Source organism: Anomaloglossus baeobatrachus, chromosome 9, assembly GCF_048569485.1.
Source record: "Anomaloglossus baeobatrachus isolate aAnoBae1 chromosome 9, aAnoBae1.hap1, whole genome shotgun sequence".
Lineage (NCBI taxonomy): Eukaryota > Metazoa > Chordata > Amphibia > Anura > Aromobatidae > Anomaloglossus > Anomaloglossus baeobatrachus.
Genome location: NC_134361.1, coordinates 23795050 through 23810645, shown reverse-complemented (window position 1 = coordinate 23810645; position 15596 = coordinate 23795050). Strand labels below are relative to the sequence as shown.

General features: G+C 52.5%; 1 protein-coding gene across 4 annotated transcripts in view; it reads right to left on the bottom strand.

Annotated features, from left to right (window-relative positions):
- Positions 1-295: 295 nt before the first annotated feature.
- DXO (decapping exoribonuclease) overlaps positions 296-15596 on the bottom strand; it is an 18101-nt gene continuing 2800 nt past the window's right edge. For 2 of the 4 annotated variants that reach the window (XM_075323289.1, XM_075323290.1), the window contains exons 2-7: positions 10564-10818; positions 6500-6726; positions 6171-6390; positions 5955-6090; positions 5780-5874; positions 296-1458 (exon numbers count right to left, since the gene is read on the bottom strand). In XM_075323289.1, the coding sequence (XP_075179404.1) occupies positions 1341-1458; positions 5780-5874; positions 5955-6090; positions 6171-6390; positions 6500-6726; positions 10564-10724 (957 nt within the window). In that variant the 5' untranslated portion in view covers positions 10725-10818 and the 3' untranslated portion in view covers positions 296-1340. Of the gene's footprint in view, positions 1459-5779; positions 5875-5954; positions 6091-6170; positions 6391-6499; positions 6727-10563; positions 10934-15596 lie in introns of all 4 variants that reach the window. The other 2 variants (XM_075323287.1, XM_075323288.1) reach the window with 1 other exon arrangement.

The following is a 15596-nucleotide window of genomic DNA, read 5'->3' as shown; positions in this document are numbered from 1 at the left end:
ACTGTGAGCCCTCGCAGGCAGGGTCCTCTCTCCTCCTGTAGACTGTGAGCCCTCGCGGGCAGGGTCCTCTCTCCTCCTGTAGACTGTGAGCCCTCGCGGGCAGGGTCCTCTCTCCCCCTGTAGACTGAACCCTCGCGGGCAGCGTCCTCTCTCCCGCTGTAGACTGTGAGCCCTCGCAGGCAGGGTCCTCTCTCCTCCTGTAGACTGTGAACCCTCGTGGGCAGGGTCCTCTCTCCTCCTGTACCAGTCTGTGCCTTGTATTGTTCATGATTATTGTACTTGTTTTTATTACGTGTACTCCTCATATGTAAAGCGCCATGGAATAAATGGAGTTATAATAATACTCGTTCGTTTACTGATCTCCCGCTGCCTCCGCTCTCTGTACCTCCTGCTGCAGCCATGACCTCCTGATACCAGGACACGTGACGGTGACACTGGGTGCATTGGGGCCATTATCCAGCCAGTGATTGGCTGCAGCGGTCATATATTCCTGGGTCAGGATGTAACGTGACTGCTACACAGGGTGCATTGGGGCTATTATTCAGCCAATGATTGGCTGCAGCAGTCATATATTCCTGGATCAGGATGTCAAGTGACTGCTATACTGGGTGCATATGGGCCATTATCCAGTCAGTGATTGGCTGCAGTGGTCACGCGTTCCTGGGTCAATCTGTCACATGATAGCGACACTGGGTACATCTGGGCTATTATCCAGCTGGTCATTGGCTGCAGCGGTCACATGTCCCTGGGTCAGGCTGTCATTAGAAAGAAAGAAAGAAAAAAAGAACAGAGGGGGGGGGGGGGGGGTAATTGGTGATTATTGCTTCAGTTATTATTTTAATAAATTTTTAGCCAAAGATTGGGAGCATTGACTTTTTCTGCACATCACGCACTTTTTTGGCGCCGGATTTATCAATGATTTTACAGATAACCGGCAGTAATTCACCGTGGAGCCGGACATTTATCAGTATGACATAAGGTGTGGTATAAACGAGGGCTCAGCGGGGACAATTTCCCCATTTGTTGCTTTGGGTCATGCCTTGTACAGTTCTTCCTGGCAGTGTATTGCAGGTCAGCTCCGGGGAGCGTCAGCACATCGGTCCATCTTTGGGAGTGAATTGGGGATTTCATAAATATAAGGCCCAGGACAAACATAAACCAGGGATCTAAAAACAAACCCCAATGTCTTTAATCCCCCTCCATTTAATCCCTCTGGTCCATAGAGTCAGTACTGGCCTCAAGCAGACACCTCCAAGGCTCAGTCTTTACGCAGAAGTCCTCAGATCCGGTGGGTGTGAAGATCCGGTGTCCTCGTCCCAAGACGTCCGGATGCTCATTCATCACGAGCCCTGTGAAATCGCCTCCACGTACCAGTCCGGGACGACCGACTGATCAGAATCTGGTTCCACGGTAAAAGTGACGTCTTTACCCGGCTCCCAGGAGAACACATAGACGACCCTATGGGGAGAATCAGCGGCAAAGTCAGGGAGAGCATGAAATAATATGAGACGGAGCTGCAGTTGCTCCGCAGCATTGTTCAGGTGCACTGAGACATTCCTGTGAACATCATGGAGATCAACGGCTAAGAAAGGGTAAAGTCTCGCCCCGCATCGAGAAGTGAGCGCCAATGATGACGTCCTCTTGCCAGAGCCGGGCAGGGGGCTTGTTTATGACAATAGGTCGTGCAGGCACCGGATAACTGGACGTCATCAGCGGCGCTCACCTGCCGATGCAGAACTGCCCAGATGCACCGCTGCTGAGAAGCAACTGAACATTAAGTAATAATGGATACAGACCGACATCTAGGACATTAGCAACCTGTCAGCCAGAGGCAGCACTTACCGTGTTTCCCCCGAAAATAAGCCCTAGCAGGATTTTTTGGCTTTTTGGAGTATGCTTATAATTAATGATGAGCACTCGATCAAACATTCAGGTGCTCGAGTACTCGGGCGAGTATCGCTGGCGCTTGGATGTGTCTTTTGAAACGGTAAATACAAAGGCCAGACTTGCTTTGGTGAATGATGGAAGCCGGAACCTCAGTAAGGCCTAAAACACACTTCCGCAAAAAAAACGTCAGTGTGACACGGTCCGTTTTTTGGGTCCGTGTTCCGTTTTTTTGGGGAGTTTCTCCGGTACGTATGGCATCCGTGTGATGGCGTATGCGAGCCGTGTGTACGTATAAAATGTCTGTGTTTGTGTGTAAAATGTCCGTGTGGAATGCCCGTTTGTGTGTTGCACAATGTCGTTGATACATGTCGGCTGACAGCAGACAGAGTTGCGCGATGAGAATGAACTCGGGTGAACTTCACCCGAATTAATTGTCATGCCGCGGCTCTGTCTGTGTGCCGCGTACTGAATAGCGGTCACCTGTGAAGGATTCACCAGTGACCGCTAATCCCCCGAGTGAATGAAGTGAGCAGCCCTCTCTCATACTTACCGCTCCCCGATCACCAGCGCGGCGAGGAACAGCTGTGCAGAGAATACGCGGCAACAATTACTTTGAATATGCCGGCCGCTCATTAATCAATCTCGTATTCCCTGCTTTCCCCACCCACCGGCGCCTATGATTGGTTGCAGTGAGACACGCCCCCCACGCTGAGTGACAGGTGTCTCACTGCACCCAATCACAGCAGCCGGTGGGCGTGTCTATACTGTGCAGTAAAATAAATAAATAATTAAAAAAAGCGGCGTGCGGTCCCCCCCCATTTTAATACCAGCCAGATAAAGCCATACGGCTGAAGGCTGGTATTCTCAGGATGGGGAGCCCCACGTTATGGGGAGCCCCCCCAGCCTAACAATATCAGTCAGCAGCCGCCCAGAATTGCCGCATACATTAGATGCGACAGTTCTGGGACTGTACCCGGCTCTTCCCGATTTGCCCTGGTGCGTTGGCAAATCGGAGTAATAGGGAGTTATTGGCAGCCCATAGCTGCCAATAAGTCCTAGATTAATCATGTCAAGCGTCTATGAGACACCTTCCATGATTAATCTGTAAATTACAGTAAATAAACACACCCACCAGAAAAAATCCTTTATTAGAAATAAAAAAAACCACAAACATATACCCTGGTTCACCACTTTAATAAGCCCGAAAAAGCCCTCCATGTCCGGCGTACTCCAGGATGGTCCAGCGTCGCGTCCAGCTCTGCTGCATGGAGGTGACCGGAGCTGCAGAAGACACCGCCGCTCCTGTCACCTCCACACAGCTAATGAAGGGAATAGCACGATCAGCTGAGCTGTCACTGAGGTTACGCGCGGCCAACGCTGAATACAGCTGATCGCGCTATTCCCTTCATTAGCTGTGTGGAGGTGACAGGAGCGGCGGTGTCTTCTGCAGCTCCGGTCACCTTGATGCAGCAGAGCTGGAAGCGACGCTGGACCATCCTAGAGTACGCCGGACATGGAGGGCTTTTTCGGGCTTTTTAAAGTGGTGAACAAGGCAATTTGTTAGTGTTTTTTTTCTAATAAAGGATTGGTCGGGTGTGTGTGTTTATTTACTGTAATTTACAGATTAATCATGGAAGGTTTCTCGGGGAGACGCCTGACATGATTAATCTAGGATTTAGTGGCAGCTATGGGCTGCCATTAACTCCTTATTACCCCGATTTGCCAACGCACCAGGGCAAATCGGGAAGAGCCGGGTACAGTCCCAGAACTGTCGCATATAATGTATGCGGCAATTCTGGGCGGCTGCTGACTGATATTGTTAGGCTGGGGGGGCTCCCCATAACGTGGGGCTCCCCATCCTGAGAATACCAGCCTTCAGCCGTATGGCTTTATCTGGCTGGTATTAAAATTGGGGGGACCGCACGCCGTTTTTTTTAATTATTTATTTATTTTACTGCACAGTATAGACACGCCCACCGGCTGCTGTGATTGGGTGCAGTGAGACAGCTGTCACTCAGCGTGGGGGGCGTGTCTCACTGCAACCAATCATAGGCGTCTGTGGGTGGGGAAAGCAGGGAATACGAGATTGTTTAATGAGCGGCCGGCTTTTTCAAAGTAATTGTTGGCGCGTATTATCTGCACAGCTGTTCCTCGCCGCGCTGGTGATCGGGGAGCGGTATGAGCCGGGGGAATAAAAAAAACGAGCGCCAATGTAAGTATGACTGAGATCAGCAGAAAAAAAAGTAAGTATACTGACTTTAATTTAAAAAAAAACAAAAAATAAGATTGCTAGTGTAAAAACGCACACGCACGAAACGTGCTGAACACGGAGATACTCCGTGTGCGGTACATGCAGGCACGGACCCATAGACTAAAGCGGGTCCGTGCCTGCGTGCTGCCGGCCAAAAACGGACATGTTGTCCGTGTAGAAAAGCGCACACACGTACTTACCACACGGACACACGTTCCGTGTGATTTTACGTGTGTGTGCCATCTACCATAGAATAACATGGGTCTCAGTGTGTACGTGTCTCTGGTACGTGCAAATACGTACAAATTACACGGATGTGTGTTGCGGGTCTAAGAGGTACTTACCGTCTCTGAACGGCTCTCACTGGGGGGTAAAAACAGCATTTTCAGATGGAATGTATATATATTTATATTATATATATAGGTTATGGCGTCTGTATGTGGGTGGAGAGCCGAATAGCCCAATTATTGACTTCATTATACTCGTTACTTGAGTTGAGCCAGTCCAAGTGTCTGACCAGCTTGACTCGAGTAATGAGCACTCGAGAATCGTAGTGTTCACTCATCATTTCGAGTACTGAGCATTGTGCTGCTCGCCCATCATTACTTATAAAATAAGCCCTAGTTGCGTACCAGACTATAAAATAGTATCTTGAGCTGGGAAAGCCCTTTCAGGGTATGTATCTTTTACTGGTGTATATTGCCCCATTGTGTTGTTGTAAGCCCCAGAAGTTTATAGTCACATGCCGGCTAGTTAATGAAAAATGAATATTCACCCCTTCCCCCGCCCATATTCCAGCCCACCCCTTTGTCCCAGCATCAGTGATTGGAACGTGATTAACGGGAATGAATATTCACCCCTTCCCCCGCCAATATTCCAGCCCACCCCTCTGTGCCGGCATCAGTGATTGGAACGTGTCGTAACGGAAATGAATATTCACCCCTTCCCTATCCCATATTGCAGCCCACCCCTCTGTGCTGGCATCAGTGATTAGAACATGTGGTAACGGAAATGAATATTCATCCCCTTCCCCGTCCATATTCCCGACAACTGTTCTGTATCAGTGATTCAGTCAGACGGCCGTATTACTGCCTGAGGATCGCAGCACTATGCTCGCACTGGTCGGCGGGTCTCCTCACCCGAGTGTGACAGCTGCATGGAGATACACGCTCGGGTCACAAGAGCCGCCGGCCAGTGCGAGCATAGTGCTGCAATCTTCGGGCAATAATACGGCCGTCTGACTGAATCACTGACACCCAACACTGAGGGGCAGGGGAAGGGGGTGAATATTCATTTTCCATTAACAGGCGAGCCAATCACTGACACCAATACAAAATATAAGACATCCCCTGAAAATAAGCCGTAGTGCACCTTTTTGAGCCAAAAATAATTTTTCGGGAAACACGGTAAGTAGGATGCCCGTCAGTTTTACATTCTCAGCTGCGTCTTTACTGCCGGGTCTCAAAGATTAGAAAAACATGGCCGCTTTCTACCCAAGTCGGTAGTACAGGTTGTGGTACTACAGCTTAAACAGAGCCAAGCTGCAATACCAGATACAACCTGTGACCCACATGAGGCGCTATAGCAAGCTATCTTATTTGCCCAATTCCTGACAACCCCTTTAGGGAGCCGGCTTCTTACCGGGGATCATCTGTGATCACCACCTTCTTGATGTGACTGAGGAAGGCGTTGCAGAAGTTCATACACACGGCCGGGTCCCAGCTCTGTCTGTCGCCCTGCGCCAAGCACAAATACAATATTTATCTGTACAACGACTTACAATATGGCGACAACAAGGAGCGTGACTCTCTATTACCCGGACTAAGTGAGAGATTTCCGATGTTTTGAACTTCTCCAGAGATACGATTTTTCCTTCTCGATTCCGAAATCCGGCGACGATGAGGGGAATCCCGAGCAGGAAGGACTGGCACCACCACTTCAGGAGCTTATACCTGGAGGGAGAGAGGAGACGTCCATCTTCAGAGACCGGGGGAGGGTAAGGGCCGCACGTATTATCGGCTCTGCCCGGCACCTTTGGAAGCTGCGCTCTTGGTGTGGGGTCCGTATCTGGGCGCTCGTCTTCAGCTCTACGTAGCAGGATGGCGGTGAGGGATTAGTGCTTTTTGGGTCTTTGCAGTCCACCTCTCCGGAGACCAGGAAGGAATGCGATGCCAGTCGGCCCAGCAAGACGCTGCAATAGGCCTCGTTGGTGTTCACAACTTCAGCCGGGCAAGGAGCGGCATCAGGAGAATCTGGGTGGAAGGAGTGATATCTAATGCAGGGAGCGATAACTTGCAGACCACCCATTCTCATGTCGGGGGTCCCCGAGTGCAGGGACAACAGAGAATATAAAGGACACACCTGCGCACATGTAACTCTCAAACTTGTACCCCGAGTACATCAGCTTCTCCTGCTCCCGGCTCCGCTCCTTCCTCTTCCGGTGAGCGGCGGCCGTCTCCCTCTCGCTGATATACAAGGTGCCCTTATACAGCGTCACCGCCAGGATCCAGCCTTCCTGGGTTTCGTAGGGGGTGCACAGTATCTTAGTGAGGTGACCCCGCCAGGTGACAAAGTCTCGCTCCACCGGTCTGGAGACAGAACAGAAAATGTTAAGAGAACTATGATGTTACACTCCCTGCCTGGGGATAAAACTCATTATTTCTTGGAAAAGGGGGAAAGTCTTTCTTTCTGCTGAAATTGGGACAATGCTCCCTGATTTTAGGCTGGGGCTAAGTAGAGACTTTGGTATTGATATGGGTTAAGCAACCGAACGTCTGATAAATCGCAGTGTAATGCAGGTGAATGGCATACTATGACAGCAACAAGCAAGTCTGACAAAATGTCAACTTGCTTGTTGAGGTACAATACCAATTTAGTAGCAGCAAAGGGCGACCTTTGGTCGTTTGACCCGAATTGTGGCCGAAACCGTAGAATTGCTCCAGTCTTATGCAGAAATGCTTTTACAGTCCCTGACAGAAGTTCTGTCGCTTATCCACGTTATGTAAATAAAAGCTTATAACCTGACTTTAAATTCATCCATTGGTTTCGTAAATTACTCTTTTGAGAGCTGAAACCCTCCGAAATTTGGTTTAGGTTATGAAAATAAAGTTGCTGCAAAGCTGAAATATTGATCATTTAATGAACACAGAAAGGTCATATTTTGGCAAGACAAAAGTTTTGTCGCCTTGTCATATAATGCACCCAATCCTAGTTTCCATCCTCACCTGCGCTCACTAAATGATTGGTTAATTAGTGGGTGTGTATAAAAAGAAACCCAGCACCCGAGACCTTCACTTGAACTGCAACCTGACCTCTGACAACATGCCAAAAATCCACCCTGCAACCAAAGCCTTGATTATCAAGAGGCTGAAGACCAGATCCACTGCAGAGGTGGCTGGCACCTTTAATGTGTCTCAGTGTCCAGTACAAAGAATTAAATAAAGATTTGAAAAGACTGGAGATGTTTTTGACAAGCCCAGGTCCGGCAGACCCCGCAAGACCACTGCGACAAGACAACAGGAGGAACGTTTGTAGGTTAGAAAATCCAAAGCCAGCCTCTCTTCCACTGCAGCAGAGCTCCAACAGGCCTGGTCACCTCAAGTCCCTGTGTTAACTAGAACAGTTTGTAGCATTCTGTCTCGAAATGGCCTCCATGGTCGAATCAGTGCCCAGAAGCCAGCAGTAAACAAAGGCAATTAGAAAACCGTGTGGCATTTGCCAAGTCCCACAGCCTGCTAAACAGATGGACGCAGGAAAAGTAGCAGAAAGTAGATTTCTCTGATAAATCTTCAGTTGAATTACCCCACAGCCGCCGCAAATACTGCAGGGGACCTACTGGAGCCCGTATGGATCCAGAAAACAGTTAAGTTTGGTGGTGGAAAGATCGTGGAAAGATCATGGTCTGGGGTTACATTCAGTATGGGGATGTGCGAAAAATTTGCAAGGTGGAAGGCAATATTAATAGCCTAAAATATCAAGAAGTATTAGCTACCTCTTACATTCCCAATCATAAAAGGGGTCAAATTCTGCAGCAGGATGGTGCTCCATCTCATACATCCATCTCTACAACAAAGTTCCTCCTGGTAAAGAAGATCAAGGAGCTCAAGGACTGGCCAGCCCGGTCACCAGACATGAACATCATTGAGCAGGTTTGGGGTAGGATGAAAGAGGAAACTTGGAAGACAAAACCAAAGACTCTAGATGAACTCTGGGAGGCATGTAAAACTGCATGCTTTACTATTCCTTATGACTTCATCAATAAATTCTATGAATCATTGTTGAACCGCATGGATGCAGTCCTTCATTCTCATGAAAGTCACAAAAATATTAAATATGGCTCTAATAGCACCACAACTTCATTCACCAATGTTATGCAACATATCTTTGTATTAGAAGTTAATTAATTTGTTTGAATTTCACATTACTTTCTGTGTCCGCCAAAATCTCACCTTTCTGTGTTCATTAAATGATCAATATTTCAGTTTTGCAGCAACTTTATTTCCATAACCTAAACCAAATTTTGGAGGGTTTCAGCTTTCAAAAGAGTAATTTATAAAACCAATGGATGAATTTAAAGTCAGGTTATAAGCTTTTATTTACATAACATGGATAAGCGACAGAACTTTTGTCAGGGACTGTATGTCTAGTTTCTATGAACAACAAGGACACTTTTGATACATATGGCCCATAATGTTCCTCTCCTGTGACTCATAGCCTCCATAGAGGTGGCTCACATGCAGCTGGAGGCTCTAGTTAGGATACCCGTGGCCCCCCTGTGTACACATACAGTGCCTTGCGAAAGTATTCATCTCCCTTGAACGTTTCCACCTTTTCCCACATTTCAGGCTTCAAACAAAGATAAAAATGTTAATGTTCTGGTGAAGAATCAACAACAAGTGGACACAATTGTGAAGAGGAACAACATTTATTGCTTATTTTAAACTTTAAAAATAAATAACTGAAAATTGGGGCGTGCAATATTATTCATCCCCTGTAAGTGAATACTTTGTAGCGCCCCCTTTTGCTGCGATTACAGCTGCAGTCTCTTGGGGTATGTGTCTATCAGTTTTGCACATCGAGAGGCTGAAATTCTCGCCCATTCTTCCTTTGTAAACAGCTGGAGCTGAGTGAGGTTGGATGGAGGCGTTTGTGAACAGCAGTTTTCAGCTCTTTCCACAGATTCTCGATTGGGTTCAGGTCTGGACTGTGACTTGGCCATTCTAACACCTGGATACGTTTATTTGTGAACCATTCCATTGTAGATTTTGCTTTATGTTTGGGATCATTGTTTTGTTGGAAGACAAATCTCCGTCCCAGTCTCAGGTCTTTTGCAGACTCCAACAGGTTTTCTTCAAGAATAGTCCTGCATTTGGCTCCATCCATCTTCCCATCAATTTTAACCATCTTCCCTGTCCCTGCTGAAGAAAAGCAGGCCCAAACCATGATGCTGCCTCCATCGTGTTTGACAGTGGGGATGGTGTGTTCAGGGTGATAACCTGTGTTGCTTTTACGCCAAACATATCGTTTGACATTGTGCCCAAATAGTTTGATTTTGGTTTAATCTGACCCGAGCACCTTCTTCCACATGTTTGGTGTCTCCAGGTGGCTTGTGGCAAACTTTAAACAACACTTTTTATGGATATCTTTGAGAAATGGCTTTCTCCTTGCCACTCTTCCATAAAGGCCAGATTTGTGCAGTGTACGACTGATTGTTGTCCTATGGACAGACTCTCCCACCTCAACTGTAGATCTCTGCAGGTCATCCAGAGTGATCATGGGCCTCTTGGCTGCATCTCTGATCAGTCTTCTCCTTGTGTGAGATGACAGCTTGGATGGCGGCCGGGTCTTGGTAGATTTGCAGTGGTATGATGCTCCTTCCATTTCAATATGATCGCTTGCACAGGGCTCCCTGGGTTGTTTAAAGTTTTGGAAATCTTTTTGTAACCAAATCCGGGTTTAAACGTCTCCACAACAGTATCACGGACCTGCCTTTTGTGTTCCTTGGTCTTCATGATGCTCTCTGCGCTTTACACAGAACCCTGAGGCTATCACAGAGCAGGTGCATTTATACGGAGACTTGATTACCCACAGGGGCTTATATTTATCATCATCAGTCATTTAGGACAACATTGGATCATTCAGAGATCCGCAATGAACGTCTGGTGTGAGTTTGCTGCACTGAAAGTAAAGGGGATGAATAATATTGCACGCCCCAATTTTCAGTTATTTATTTTTGAAAAAAAGTTTAAAATAAGCAATAAATTTCGTTCCACTTCACAATTGTGCCCACTTGTTGTTGATTCTTCACCAGAACATTAACATTTTTATCTTTATGTTTAAAGCCTGAAATGTGGGAAAAGGTTGACAAACTCCAGGGGGCTGAATACTTTCGCAAGTCACTGTATATACAGTATATTTGCACACACCTCTTGCTTTCAGGTCCGTTTCCTCGCAGACGCTCTCTGTTCTCTTTCACCCATGTTAATATATGCAGGAGACCCTCTTTCTCGTCTTCATCACGTTGCACGTAACGATCCTCAAATCCGTCCATCACGTCCCATCCAGGGGAAGCCGCTCCGCTCTCCATCCCCGCCGGCAGACTAAGGAACCGTAAACGCCGGGCATCGCCATGGTAACATCGCTTCTCATCCAGAGAGAAAGAGCCCAGTTCTGAGGGCAGCCTGTAAAAGGGAAAGGAGCCCTGGTAGAAGGAGGCATGTGTCCTCAAGGAGGAGACGTGCGGGTTCTTGGGAGGAGGGAGGGATGAGGGGTCCAGGCTTCTTTTATGGCTTCTCGCTGAAATACAAAATATATATTATAGCATTTGGCAACGGATGGAGGATTGGGCACTAAGGGCGCTGGTATGAGGGTCTTCATGTTACTATGGTACTACCGTGCACTGTAGAATCTCAGATCATACCCTCCAATCCACCAGGACATATGAATTACATAACAGGGCCCTGACTAGTGAGATTCTGCATTACAGAGGATAGGACAGGCGCCCCTGAGTGACTGCCGGCAGCAACCAACATGACAGCCCAATTATACTGAAGGTCCTCAAGGCAAGATGAGCTCCAGCCATGGCCTATTACTGACCCCTACCCCCCAAGGCAGTGACCACCTACAATGCCAAGGCCACAAGGCTCCATGAATACAATTCTAACTACAACTCCCAGCAAAGCCCATACAATACCGAATAATTCCTGTCACTATAGCTGCCCTCACCTCCTCTATCCCCCTGTCCCTGCCCTCACCTCCTCTGTCCCCGTCACTGCCCTCACCTCCTCTGTCCCCGTCACTGCCCTCACCTCCTCTGTCCCTGTCCCTGCCCTCACCTCCTCTGTCCCCCCGTCACTGCCCTCACCTCCTCTGTCCCCGTCACTGCCCTCACCTCCTCTGTCCCCGTCACTGCCCTCACCTCCTCTGTCCCTGTCCTCACTTCCTCTGTCCCCCCTGTCCCTGCCCTCACCTCCTCTGTCCCTGCCCTCACCTCCTCTGTCCCCCTGTCCCTGCCCTCACCGCCTCTGTCCCCCTGTCCCTGTCCTCACCTCCTCTGTCCCCCTGTCCCTCTCCTCACCTCCTCTGTCCCCCCTGTCACTGCCCTCACCTCCTCTGTCCCTGCCCTCACCTCCTCAGTCCCCCCTGTCCCTGCCCTCACCTCCTCAGTCCCCCCTGTCACTGCCCTCACCTCCTCTGTCCCCCCTGTCACTGCCCTCACCTCCTCTGTCCCCCCTGTCACTGCCCTCACCTCCTCTGTCCCCCCTGTCACTGCCCTCACCTCCTCTGTCCCCCCTGTCACTGCCCTCACCTCCTCTGTCCCCCCTGTCACTGCCCTCACCTCACCTCCTCTGTCCCCCCTGTCAATGCCCTCACCTCCTCTGTCCCCCCTGTCAATGCCCTCACCTCCTCTGTCCCTGCCCTCACCTCCTCTGTCCCCCTGTCACTGCCGCTATCTCACCTCCTCTGTCCCCCTGTCCCTGCCCTCACTTCCTCTGTCTTCCTGTCCCTGCCCTCACTTCCTCTGTCTTCCTGTCCCTGCCCTCACCTCCTCTGTCCCCCTGTCACTGCCGCTATCTCATCTCCTCTGTCCCCCTGTCCCTGCCCTCACTTCCTCTGTCCCCCTGTCCCTGCCCTCACCTCCTCTGTCCTCCTGTCCCTGCCCTCACCTCCTCTGTCCCCCCTGTCCCTGCCCTCACCTCCTCTGTCCCCCCTGTCACTGCCCTCACCTCCTCTGTCCCCCCTGTCACTGCCCTCACCTCCTCTGTCCCCCCTGTCACTGCCCTCACCTCCTCTGTCCCTGCCCTCACCTCCTCTGTCCTCCTGTCCCTGCCTTCACCTCCTCTGTCTTCCTGTCCCTGCCCTCACCTCCTCTGTCCCCCTGTCACTGCCGCTATCTCACCTCCTCTGTCCCCCTGTCCCTGCCCTCACTTCCTCTGTCTTCCTGTCCCTGCCCTCACCTCCTCTGTCCCCCTGTCACTGCCGCTATCTCACCTCCTCTGTCCCCCTGTCCCTGCCCTCACTTCCTCTGTCCCCCTGTCCCTGCCCTTACCTCCTCTGTCCTCCTGTCCCTGCCCTCACCTCCTCTGTCCCCCCTGTCCCTGCCCTCACCTCCTCTGTCCCCCCTGTCCCTGCCCTCACCTCCTCTGTCCCCCTCTCATTGCCCTCACTTCCTCTGTCCCCCTGTCCCTGCCCTCACCTCCTCTGTCCTCCTGTCCCTGCCCTCACCTCCTCTGTCTTCCTGTCCCTGCCCTCACCTCCTCTGTCTTCCTGTCCCTGCCCTCACCTCCTCTGTCCCCCTGTCACTGCCGCTATCTCACCTCCTCTGTCCCCCTGTCCCTGCCCTCACCTCCTCTGTCCCCCTGTCACTGCCGCTATCTCACCTCCTCTGTCCCCCTGTCCCTGCCCTCACCTCCTCTGTCTTCCTGTCCCTGCCCTCACCTCCTCTGTCTTCCTGTCCCTGCCCTCACCTCCTCTGTCCCCCCTGTCACTGCCCTCACCTCCTCTGTCCCTGCCCTCACCTCCTCTGTCCCCCCTGTCCCTGCCCTCACTTCCTCTGTCCCCCTGTCCCTGCCCTCACTTCCTCTGTCCCCCTGTCCCTGCCCTCACTTCCTCTGTCCCCCTGTCCCTGCCCTCACTTCCTCTGTCCCCCTGTCCCTGCCCTCACTTCCTCTGTCCCCCTGTCCCTGCCCTCACTTCCTCTGTCCCCCTGTCCCTGCCCTCACTTCCTCTGTCCCCCTGTCCCTGCCCTCACTTCCTCTGTCCCCCTGTCCCTGCCCTCACTTCCTCTGTCCCCCTGTCCCTGCCCTCACTTCCTCTGTCCCCCTGTCCCTGCCCTCACCTCCTCTGTCCCCCTGTCCCTGCCCTCACCTCCTCTGTCCCCCCTGTCCCTGCCCTCACCTCCTCTGTCCCCCCTGTCCCTGCCCTCACCTCCTCTGTCCCCCCTGTCCCTGCCCTCACCTCCTCTGTCCCCCTGTCACTGCCGCTATCTCACCTCCTCTGTCCCCCTGTCACTGCCTCTGTCCTCACCTCCTCTGTCCCCCTGTCACTGCCTCTGTCCTCACCTCCTCTGTCCCCCGTCACTGCCTCTGTCCTCACCTCCTCTGTCCCCCTGTCACTGCCTCTGTCCTCACCTCCTCTGTCCCCCTGTCACTGCCTCTGTCCTCACCTCCTCTGTCCCCCTGTCACTGCCTCTGTCCTCACCTCCTCTGTCCCCCTGTCACTGCCGCTATCTCATCTCCTCTGTCCCCCTGTCCTCACTTCCTCTGTCCCCCTGTCCCTGCCCTCACCTCCTCTGTCCCCCCTGTCCCTGCCCTCACTTCCTCTGTCCCCCTGTCCCTGCCCTCACCTCCTCTGTCCTCCTGTCCCTGCCCTCACCTCCTCTGTCCCCCCTGTCCCTGCCCTCACCTCCTCTGTCCCCCCTGTCACTGCCCTCACCTCCTCTGTCCCCCCTGTCACTGCCCTCACCTCCTCTGTCCCTGCCCTCACCTCCTCTGTCCCCCCTGTCAATGCCCTCACCTCCTCTGTCCCCCCTGTCACTGCCCTCACCTCCTCTGTCCCTGCCCTCACCTCCTCTGTCCTCCTGTCCCTGCCTTCACCTCCTCTGTCTTCCTGTCCCTGCCCTCACCTCCTCTGTCCCCCTGTCACTGCCGCTATCTCACCTCCTCTGTCCCCCTGTCCCTGCCCTCACTTCCTCTGTCTTCCTGTCCCTGCCCTCACCTCCTCTGTCCCCCTGTCACTGCCGCTATCTCACCTCCTCTGTCCCCCTGTCCCTGCCCTCACTTCCTCTGTCCCCCTGTCCCTGCCCTTACCTCCTCTGTCCTCCTGTCCCTGCCCTCACCTCCTCTGTCCTCCTGTCCCTGCCCTCACCTCCTCTGTCCCCCCTGTCCCTGCCCTCACCTCCTCTGTCCCCCCTGTCCCTGCCCTCACCTCCTCTGTCCCCCTGTCACTGCCCTCACTTCCTCTGTCCCCCTGTCCCTGCCCTCACCTCCTCTGTCCTCCTGTCCCTGCCCTCACTTCCTCTGTCCCCCTGTCCCTGCCCTCACCTCCTCTGTCCTCCTGTCCCTGCCCTCACCTCCTCTGTCTTCCTGTCCCTGCCCTCACCTCCTCTGTCCTCCTGTCCCTGCCCTCACCTCCTCTGTCCCCCTGTCACTGCCGCTATCTCACCTCCTCTGTCCCCCTGTCCCTGCCCTCACTTCCTCTGTCCCCCTGTCCCTGCCCTCACTTCCTCTGTCCCCCTGTCCCTGCCCTCACCTCCTCTGTCCCCCCTGTCCCTGCCCTCACCTCCTCTGTCCCCCCTGTCACTGCCCTCACCTCCTCTGTCCCTGCCCTCACCTCCTCTGTCCCCCCTGTCCCTGCCCTCACTTCCTCTGTCCCCCTGTCCCTGCCCTCACTTCCTCTGTCCCCCTGTCCCTGCCCTCACTTCCTCTGTCCCCCTGTCCCTGCCCTCACTTCCTCTGTCCCCCTGTCCCTGCCCTCACTTCCTCTGTCCCCCTGTCCCTGCCCTCACTTCCTCTGTCCCCCTGTCCCTGCCCTCACTTCCTCTGTCCCCCTGTCCCTGCCCTCACTTCCTCTGTCCCCCTGTCCCTGCCCTCACTTCCTCTGTCCCCCTGTCCCTGCCCTCACTTCCTCTGTCCCCCTGTCCCTGCCCTCACTTCCTCTGTCCCCCTGTCCCTGCCCTCACCTCCTCTGTCCCCCCTGTCCCTGCCCTCACCTCCTCTGTCCCCCCTGTCCCTGCCCTCACCTCCTCTGTCCCCCCTGTCCCTGCCCTCACCTCCTCTGTCCCCCCTGTCCCTGCCCTCACCTCCTCTGTCCCCCTGTCACTGCCGCTATCTCACCTCCTCTGTCCCCCTGTCACTGCCTCTGTCCTCACCTCCTGTGTCCCCCTGTCACTGCCTCTGTCCTCACCTCCTCTGTCCCCCTGTCACTGCCTCTGTCCTCACCTCCTCTGTCCCCCTGTCAC